Source organism: Cynoglossus semilaevis, chromosome 17, assembly GCF_000523025.1.
Source record: "Cynoglossus semilaevis isolate Cse_v1.0 chromosome 17, Cse_v1.0, whole genome shotgun sequence".
NCBI lineage: Eukaryota > Metazoa > Chordata > Actinopteri > Pleuronectiformes > Cynoglossidae > Cynoglossus > Cynoglossus semilaevis.
The window spans coordinates 14,660,948-14,671,976 of record NC_024323.1 but is presented as its reverse complement, the minus strand read 5'-3'; the positions used below and the strand labels follow the sequence as shown (position 1 = coordinate 14,671,976).

Sequence of the window (11,029 nt, the reverse complement as noted above, 5' to 3'; positions counted from 1 at the left end):
AGATTCCATGAATGATAATCACTTCAGAAACTTGGTGAGGGTTTGATTCCCACTGGACCAGCAGCTAAATGTGGACCAGGTGCAGTCAACCAGTGTAACTCACCATGGATCAAGGAGTCCACTAGGTGGCATTAGATTTACGACGTACCGGGAGGATGACGAATTTGGTCTTCAGGACATTTTTTTTTTGTTACGCACTCATATATATATTTTAAATAGTTTTCAGTCAAATGAAGCTGAAATACTGCAGTACTGTTCATGTAGTACTGCAGTTTTTGTGATATTTGGCTGAACTGTACTGACTACGAGTGTACGCTGGTGTTTGTGTATACAGTATTTTACAGCTGTGCTGCTTCAAGCCTCGGCCTCTGTTTGTTTTTTTGCAGCTCAGGTGTGAACAGGATGTGAACCAATCAGTGTCTGAAATGATGTTGTATTGATTTGGAGCAGAGCTGTCAGACGGAGAAGCCCCGCGGCCCTGTGTCCTGCTCTACGCCTCAGTTCTGACTTTTGTTTGTGGCTTTGGAGGATTTTTTTTTTATTTTTTATGGTTTGTTTGTTTGTTTGTTTGTTCTGTGGATTTTTTCCTCCTCTCGGCGTCAACTCTCATCAAACTGAACGTGATCCTCAAAGTGAGGAGAGAAAAGCTGTTTAAGTCCGGCCGTAAAACTGAGGAGCAGCCTGTGATTTGTCAAGAGTCGGGTTCAAAGCCCCGTTACAAACCGAGGCTTTACAGTCGCTCCGTGGTTGAACGTGAAGGTCGCACTGACCTCCACGTTTAACCCTTTACTAGACTTTAGGATGAAATAAAAACACTGACTTCACAGCTGACGTGCCTCAAATATTACCACAACATATCGTATCGCCAGATTCTTACCAACACTGCCCCCTACTGACGACTATTGACCTCATAATGGGTGACGTACGGAGGTGAGAAACTAATGGTTCACCTGGATCTGTACAGTACCTTCACCCCTACCTCCCCCCTACTCTGCAGCCATTTTAAAGTATTAAAGGCTGTTTAATGTTAAAATAAATTAAAAAAAGAAGGAAATCTCATTCTTAACCACATGAAACTACAGGAAGTACGGACAATTTTTAAAAGATGAAAAAAAAATGACCTTATTGTCAAAAAATGAACGTTAAATTCTTGGTTAAATTCTTCTACATCTGGTTCTGGTTCAGTCTTTTTTCACTATATTCGTCCTACGCAGACGATGTCACAGATGATGCAGAACTACTGCATGTTCGTTATATTCTATGGTTCTAATTAAAATATAAACCTGGTTTTTGAATCTTAATTAATTAATTTCTTTTTCTGTGTGTGTGGATTTGGATCCAGATGTTGTTTTTTTTCCAGCAGGAACAGAACCTGACGGTTCAGTGTTAATTGTCAATTTAAACCTTACGTTCTGGAGCTTCATCATTTATGAAACGTTACAAGAAGTCTGTCGAGATGGAAATAATAATAAAAAAAAAATAACCAAGTTAGACTTCGAGCAGCAAAAGTAATAAAACAGGAAGGAAACCTGAGCTCATTATGGTCTGGATGAACGCAGTGAATAATTGTATTAAGTGATGATCGAAGAGTTGTGTTTTAACTGTTAGAAGAGGCAGGTGTTGGGGGGGTGGGGGGGGGGGCGCACACACACACACACACACAGACACAGACAGTAGGAGCCATTAGACGTTCAGTTCCTGATAGAGCGTCTTATCAGTGAAGTCTGTCATGTGGCCGTGACAGAACAGAGATACAGACAGAAGCTGCACAGGATAAAACAAACAACAGAGGAGACGAGGCTTCAGGGCAGTCAGCTGTGACTGGCTGGATGGATGGGTGTGTGTGTGTGACTTAGGCCACTATTGATGATTCAATTTAATGTTTATGTCTCTTTGAGATTGAATATGAGCAGGTGTGTGTGTGTGTGTCACTGTACTTGTTGCCGTTATACCTGTGGGGAGAGAAGTTACAGGGACAACAAGTCCAGGAGCCGTCACAGAAACTCACTAAGTGAAAAAATAAATAAATAAATAAATTTGGTTTGTAATTATGTCTTTGGGTAAGAATGTGTTCAGACCTGCTGTATATTGGTTTGTTAATGTAATTTATATATAATATTAGTGGATGTTTAAAGTCTGAGAAAACACAAAAACCTATGTGTGTGTCTGAGCACATGTGTGTATATACAGCATCATCATCATCATCATCATCATCATCACCGTGTGTGTGTTTTATCAGGACCAGCTAAATGTTTCCTGCCACTCTTCCTCGCCGCCTCCAGAGACTCTGACCTTTACGGAGCTGCCGTGGATACGACGGGACACAAGATGCAGAGATACAGAGATGAAGATACAGTGGAGGGGGGGGGTGTGATGGACCAGACCGACAGATGAGAACCAACTACACGACTGTCGGTCCACAACCACTGGTTCCATTCTCACAACATTGAGTAAAGACTCCTTAAAACAGAGAATATCAACTAGCGGCCCGCAGCCCAAACACGGCCCAACGAATAATCCGGTCTGGTCCGTCAGTTGGTTTTAACGGATCAATTATATCAATTACGACACCAACGTAATCCTTAAACTCTCCTCAGAACTTTACAGCGTGGACTGAACAGACTATGACAACAAACTGTAGGGAATCGAACCTCAGGTGCCGGACACCGAGGGTTCAGAGTAAAAAAAAAAAAAAAAAGACTTCAAAGGTTCAACTCAACCTGATTCACTGTATTTTCAAGTGTTTGTTTTTATATTTAATGTCTGTTTTTTTCCCCCGCTCATCGTTGGAGCTTTTTGTACTTGGTTTAATTTTTTCAGGTTTAATTGATTTTGACGGCAGCAAACACAGATAAACGACAGGAAGACGAGCCTTTTAACGACACATTATCGTGGGTAAAAGTATTTGTGGAAGGAACTATGGTGTGCTGGCTTCTCCAAACACACCTACATTCCCTATCATGTACACACACACACACACACTCTCTCAGTAGCAGCGCTGGCTCCCGTGTTTGCCCGGGGATCAGACCTGTGATACGTTTACGTGGTTATTGACTCTGTTTGTGGAGAGACGACGTGCGTCGAGATAAAACAGGATTAATGGATCTGTTTATGAAGCAAAAACCAGGAAACGTGGAGTCAAACGCATGCACATTTCTTCTCCTATTTGTGGTGGAGCGTCAGATCTGAAATAGGACGTTAATGAAATATTCCTAAAGTCGGATTAGTCACAGGACGCGGCTGTCGGGTCCTTTCATCCTCGCACGCGACGCCAAGATGAGAAAATGTATTTAAAGAGTCTGCAAATCATTTTTGACTATATTTACTTATTATATATTTAATATCTTTAATCCCAGTCGGCGTCAACTCCCCGCAGGATAATTATATTTATTGGATTGGATGGAACACCGGGCAGAGATCCCGTTACATACAGGACTGGAGTCGTGTTTCACACAGTAACACAGTCGTTCATGTGTTGACGTGTCTGATGTAGGGTCTAAATGAGACGCAGGACGAGAACGGGGCAAATTAGATGAGACTTAATAGACAGGAGCCGCGGGTCGATCTGCTCTAAACTGATGAGATTCTCCAGAATGAATGAACTGTTGGTGGTCTCAATATGTGGCGCCGTGATGGACTGAACAGTGGACCAGTGAAGTACTCACCTTCACCTGAGAACTGGTCCTCCTGAGTGACCCCAGCTCCTCCTGAATGACCCCGACTCCTCCTGAATGACCCCGACTCCTCCTGACTGACCCCGGCTCCTCCTGACTTCCGGCTCCTCCTGAGTGACCTCGGCTCCTCCTGAATGTCCCCGACTCCTCCTGAATGACCCCGACTCCTCCTGAATGACCCCGACTCCTCCTGAATGACCCCGACCATGAATCAGTGTATGAACAAGTTCACAAACAGTGAAACATTAAAAAAATAAATGGTAAATTTTCCTCCATAACCTCTGCTTCGTGACGCAGACGGACCTGGGTTTAACACACACACATTTGACGTCATAGTACAACAGTCACAGGAGAGTGAACTGGTAAATGACAGATAACTGAGGTCGATGGAAACAAACTGAAGCGTAAAACTGTGGACCTGAACCTGGGATGCGTCATCAAAGTCTCCATTTTTCTCTGTTCCAACATTTTCTTTTCCTGTTTGGTGAGGGTCTGGGGGGGGGGTGCGTCATCAAAGTCTCCATTTCTTTCTGTTCCAACATTTTCTTTTCCTGTTTCTTTGTTTGTTTTAACTCTTCAAATGAAGCCACTCCACCTAGTGGCAGGTGCAAGAGAACGTCTTATTATCTGGGGAAAAATGAACACGTCTGCGCCATCTGGAGTGTGACTAAACTCGACGCAATTACGGGCCAGGCTCACATGTCAAGCGGGGTTATTCATTAACGGCCTCCACTCATCGTTTTCATCCAATTAAAAACTCCGACTGATTTTCTCACAGAGTCACGGTCAAATTCATCATCAGAGCTCATTATTATTCCTGAGTTCATGTTCTGTGCGTTGACACATCTTAACGAGCGAGTACGAAGTTCGGTTCGACTCTGTTCGTCAGTACTAACTAGGCAGTTGTAGCCTGTAGGTGGTGCTAAGTGCACACTGGTGAGACCTGTCCAACGTTGTAGATAAATCTATAAAATATTGAAAAATGTTCCACACGGAATAAATAAATCATTTAGACCTGTTAGTTACTGTGTATAATAAAATAATAATAATAAAAAAATAAATAAAATTAAAGGTGAAGTTGACGCCACAGGTGAGAGTTCTGATAAAATTCTAATAAAAATAAATAAATCTGTGCTGCTGTTGAAACTGTCGAGGCATAAAATGTCATCAACCAACTCCATCAAAGTCACAGGAGCGACTGCGTCTTCATCACCATCAGCATCATCATCTGACGCACACACACACACGTCCCCCTCCTCATCCTCACCCGTTTCCTTGTCTCACACACCCTCGCTGGTGCGACCCCTCCTCCTCCAGGTTCCGCTCCTCTATAAAAATCGCCCCCAGATTGAATCCAACACGCAGTGAGTTAAAAGCTGACGAAAGAAGAAGAAGAAGAAGAAGAAAATCCCATCTGTGCTGCTGTGAACCAACCTGTGGCTCCCACTCCTTCCACTGACAGTAAGTCCAGTTCACACTGTTTTTCTTTAAGGAATGTTCCAGTGATTTCACTCTTCATTACTTCAAGTTTTTTTTTTTTAATCTGAATGTAATTGAATTTTTTTCATTTTGTTTTTTTGTTCTTCTCAGACCTTAGATATAATTTATTTATTACTAAAATTCATAGTTTTACCTGAATTTCATTTTTTTTTTCTTCAGACCACACTACGACATGTGTGTGGTCTAAAATGTTTTTTAAAAATAATTTTAATTTAGTATTATGAATTTACCTTCTGTTAAATTTGAAATAATGTATTTCAAGTTTATAGATTATTAGATTATATATATATATATTTAATAAGGGAAAAACAATTTTTTTTTATGTTACCAATTCTATGGACTTTACTAACACGCCATGTGGAAGTAAAAAAAATAAAATTTTATGTGTCCATCTTCTCAGATGACCATGATGATGAAAACATGGACGGTGCTCGTTGCCGTAACACTGTGTGTGTTGGTGTGTCTGGGGACGCTGTCCGACGCCTACCCCCCCAAACCTGAGAACCCCGGAGACGACGCTCCCCCTGAGGAACTGGCCAAGTACTACACCGCGCTGAGACACTACATCAACCTGATCACAAGGCAGAGGTAATACATCTGCATATATATATATAAATATATATATATTTGACTGTTATTGGATTAGTGACGTGTGAGACCGTCGTATATTTAACTTAATTATATTACTCTTCTCCATATTAACTAATATGATATGATATTGTTCATATAAAATAATAAATCTGACATAATAATTAACAGACTGAAAGCGACTGAAACTGGAGCTGGAGTTTATCTTCAGTTCCTAATTTGTTTTCCAACCAGGACATTTCTGAACGTTCCACCCTCAGTTACTTTAGTCCAATATATTCCTGAACTTCCACTCACTCCTCGCGCTGTGTCGACTCTCCCTGAGCTCCTCGCTCGTCGACACCATCAGCTCTGTAGATGTGATTACGGTCCACTCTCCCAAACCTCCAGGCCTCACATCACCAGCAGCAGAGCGAATAAAACTGGTACAGATGCATCTGGGAAAAAAAAACAAACAAACACCAAATCCAGTTATCTCCGTTATCTCAGTGAGCTGCTCTGAGGTCGGACAGGAAGATTCACTTCACTTCACTTCACCATCGGCCTTTGTTCATGAAAGTCAAATAGCTGGTTGATATTTCAGTGTCTGGCTCCAAATGCCAAGTAGAAGTAGTTCACAAACGAAGACGCATCGCAGTGAGTGTCGGCCCGAGAGTCACATGAACGCTGAGCCATAACGGACGGCTGTGGCTCTGGTTTATAACAAACCTTTGTTTTAACTGTTGATTAGTCACTGATTATTGAAACCATTAGTCGGGTTAGTTTTTAATAATAACCGGGTTAATTGCATGAATATAAAATGACTCTTATGTAACTATTACCCCTCGTAAAACTATATGTAAACTATAAATACATTATTATATATATATATATTTATATATATATATATGCCAGTGAACACAACACTGCAACTTGGGGAAGAAAAAAAAAAGCGAAGCCCAAAAAACTCCGACCAAGACGTTTCACAATAAGTCAGTTCAAAGTACGCGTCAAAAATGCCAATTAAATTTGTTGGTAACTATTTAAATTTTTGATTTCTGTCGACCAATCGTTGCACCCCTAATGTCACTGGACAAATATGTTGTTGGCGTTCTGCTTCTGAAAAGATTTTTTCTTTTTTTTAATCACTTGCAACTTCAACAAATGTGGACGAGGATTGTTACACACAGTGAAAGCCGTAAGGTGAGACATTCAGGCTCTAAAAGGCTCTGACAGACAGATGGCGCCGTAGGAAACGAGTCAGGGACCGGAGAAAAAAAACAACAAAAAAACGAGCATTGACGACCGAGGAGATGTCGAGGCGCCGACGGGCCGTTATCAGAGCGGGAAACGTTTTACATCCTGACGTGTCGTGCTGCGCGACAGCTGCATGAGGCAGGGTGTGTGAGCAACTGGATGGCTGTACCACAGGGCAAAACACACACACACACACACACACTGCAGTGAGGGTGTGTAACGAAGCATCAGATTGGATGCTGGGTTCATGGGCGGAGGTGGAACAGGTGGTTGATGGGACTTCTGAGGAAACTACAACTCTGTGTTGAGTAACAGGGCTTTACACACACACACACACACACACACACACACACGTGACAATAACAACGTTCTAAGGAAGTCAACGGTGTAGACAACAGTTGTGGATCAACATCTGATGTCAGCCATGTCTTTGATGATGTCCTGGTCTGTGTCCCAGGTATGGGAAGCGCTCCACCCAGGAGGACATGGTGGCAGAACTCCTGTATGGTGTCGACAGCAACAGAGACCAGAGGTCAAGGTAAACGTCCTCTGATGAATCAGGATTAAAGAACTCTTTGTCTTTGTCTTCAGGTAACGTCTCAAACGTCGTTTTTGAATCTGGAGCCAAACGTTTGTTTTCCTCTGATGTGTTTGTGCAGATACGACGAATCCTACATGTGGTGACTCCACCCTCTCTCATCCGTCCTCATCGTTCTCTGGCATTCCCTCTGAGTGTGTCCCACAATGCACCTGGAGGTGCCAAAGCGTGCCTCTGACCTTTGAAACTCACGCCAACCGATGACCATCACTGACCAAAACTCAAGCAAACCCTATCCCTGTGTCTCGTACGGTCCCTCGTGTCGTCTTTACTCATCATTTGTCATTAGATAGAATAGAACATATCGTTTGGCTAACGTGGCTAACGTGGCTCAAGTCGGAAGTAGAAACTGCGTCTCTGTGTGAGTGTTGGATGTCGCTTCTGTCTCACACTGTTTCACTGTCACCATTAAAGTTCTTCTCTGTGATGAAATATCTCTGCTCCGTTTTTTTGTCTTCTTCACTTCCAACATTCTTTACTACTTCACTGGTGTGGAATCTACAGGCGACTAAACTGGTGTCTCATTCTATAGACCAGTGGTCTGTGTTAATGGGGACATCTGCCAGGTCCTTAAGAAGCAGAAGAAGAGACAGAAGTTTCCCCACAGCAACAAATAATGGAGTGTTACCTCTTCACAGCTGCTATAAAAAAGAAATAAATAAATGAATAAAAAGGACGACAGACACTAGTGTAGCAATACTGCTGAAAGATGAAGGAAACTGGATAAATTAAAAAATAAATTAAAAAATACGCAGAACCGCAGACACAAACACAACTTCGCTAAATGGGCATAATTTTTTTCATCTCCTACAAATAAAAAAAAAATACTGTAGTATAACCTGAAAAAGGTCTTAATTTTCTTTAAGTGGTAAAATGATACTGCATTGGTTGAAAACTGCTGCACTTTAAAATCTAACAGACCAACAGACTGGTAGACAGATATAGAGATAAAAGAGATAGAACAGCCATAATAACGTACCACAGATGAACCTGCCTCTGTATCCACAACTGAACCGGTCATTTATTTTTACATTTGTCTTCAAATTACGGAGCCTCTAACGAGAAATGCTCTATTTATTTATATATTTTACCATGTCCCATTAGGGCCTGACTGAGGGTAAAGGTCAACCCCGTGTAATAACCATATCATAACGGCTGCCTGTTTCTGGTGTCTCTCCAGGTTTAAGGCAGCATGCTGCCCTCTAGTGGATAATATAGATGCACCAAAAGAAAAAACAAACACTGAGGAAATAATGTGATTACACTGAACAGTGACAATACAAAGTGTGTGTTGAATAAGTCAGACTGATGTAAACACACACACACCTTCTGTTTATAAAAGTCTGGTTATAAATCCTCACCTCTACACTGTGATGAACCTAATATTTTAGAATCATTTATTCATAGTGGAGAGTGTTTATTACTATTCAAACCACAATGGCTTGAGAGCATGGGAATATATTTAATTCTCCTATTGTTTCTTAATAATTTGATTGTGATTTTGACGTGTATTACCCTGGAAAATAATATGATTTGAGCATAAATTAAAAAGTATGTAAAAAATGCCAACAATTCACTTCTTGACTTCTTAAAGTAATAAATGACGTATGTAAACCTTAAAAAATGCCAACAATTCACTTTAAAGTAATAAATGACGTATGTAAACCGTATTTGTTTTTTAATGTTAAGTGAATATTATTTGATGCGTCAGTAACTCACCTGTCCTGCTGCTGAGACAGGGGAACATCTCCATCCTGAACCATATCGACCTCTACCTGTCGGCTGACTTCACTGCAGCAGAGTGAGTGATGATGTGGGAAATATATATATGTATGTATATATATATTTCTTAAGAATGCACTGTAGCGCTTCCTGATTTCTGGTGTGGGTTTTTACATCGCTCAACGGTAGGTGGCAGCACCAGCCACTGAAGGTAGATGACAGGCTGTAAAGACTCCGCTAATTAGCGGCGCTAAGCACCGACCGACGACGTACCAAGCCCGCCGAGTTAGTTCGCTCCACGTCGCTTTTGTGATAAACACAAACTACCGCCACACAAACGACGTAACTTTTCTTCTTCTCAACAACAGCCTCATTTTTGGTAGATAACTCTAAGTCATGGTTAGCATAAATGTCTCTTCTCTCAGCTCCACATTAGCTTATCCTGTTAAAATGTTGGGTCAACTTCTCCGGTAACTTCCGGTAACGGAAGTGTAGCAGGAGAAGGCCGACTCTGATTGGCCACCTGTTTCCACCAGTTATAATCGAAGATATGGGCTCACACCGGATCACCGTCATCGACGTAAAATCACTAACTACGATCATATACTGTACGTCCTAGCTAAGCTAGTTTAAAGCTCAAGTAATAATAATAAAAATCATAAAATGCAACATTATCCTTTGGCTAACAATGACAGCTAAGCTAGTTTAAAGCTCAAATAATAATAATAAAAATCATATTTTTTCAACATTATCCTTTGGCTAACAATGACATATTATATAAACTATTTCCTGAAAAAAGTCAAATGAAATAATTTTCCTAAAAACATGTTGCTAGGCCCTTTTTAATGGTTAGAATTCAACCATGGATCAACAGTGAAGTATATATAATATATATATTTCCTGAAAAGAGTCTCAAAGTCTCAAAAGCAAAATAATAAAATAATAAAAATGCACTTTTCCCCATTCAAATAAACAACAATGTTTTGTTTAATGTCTATAAGTGATATTGATAATAAAAATTAAAAAAATAATAAAATAAAAATGCACCTATTATACTATGACATTTGTGTCTCTTCAACAACACATCTACTGCCATTATTGACCAATTTTGTACAAAAAAAATACAACCTGGCATTTTTTAAACCATTTTTAAACCAAATATATTCCTGTCTTTTTGTTGTTTTTTTCCCCCTTACCCTTGGCTTCCCTCTGATCAACATCCCTCTGATATTTACCTGCAGATGTGTTTCCTCTTTGCACACAGAGCTCGGTGTGTGTCTGTAACTGGAGAGGTCAGCATTCCTCTGCCCAGGCCTCAAATATAAAGACGCAAATTCTTGCAGAAATGGTCCACATTCCCACCGGGACTGCAAACCTATCCTGGGTTCCAGGGGGGGTGGCTGACTCAAGGTGGACAATCAGTGTCTTTGTGAGGCCGAGCTGATGCCCACAGAACAGGGTCAGTCTGCAGCCCCCTCACATCACATCGGCTGAGTGAGCGCCGCAGACGGTCCGCCTCGCCGTGGAAGACATGGATTACTCTGAGGAAAACAGAAACAACCTTCGTTACATGAGTTCATCGTTTACCTGTCATGTGATTTTAAAGACGTCTGCGCTCCCCCCTGTGGACTAAGAGTCTTCCAACAATGGACCTGGAGAAGGGTCACAGGACGTGTAGAACTTCCAGAGAACAGCAGGGAGCAGCGATGCT

At 41.3% G+C, this 11,029-nt stretch overlaps 1 protein-coding gene across 1 annotated transcript; it reads left to right on the top strand.

Moving 5' to 3' along the window:
- The first annotated feature begins 5,035 nt into the window (after positions 1–5,035).
- On the top strand, positions 5,036–8,028 carry LOC103393602 (peptide YY-A-like). Its single transcript, XM_008330614.3, has 4 exons — positions 5,036–5,135; positions 5,575–5,762; positions 7,456–7,536; positions 7,658–8,028. Exons 2-4 carry the CDS (start codon positions 5,575–5,577, stop codon positions 7,680–7,682), a joined length of 294 nt encoding a protein of 97 aa, XP_008328836.1. The 5' UTR covers positions 5,036–5,135; the 3' UTR covers positions 7,683–8,028.
- The last annotated feature ends 3,001 nt before the right edge of the window (positions 8,029–11,029 follow it).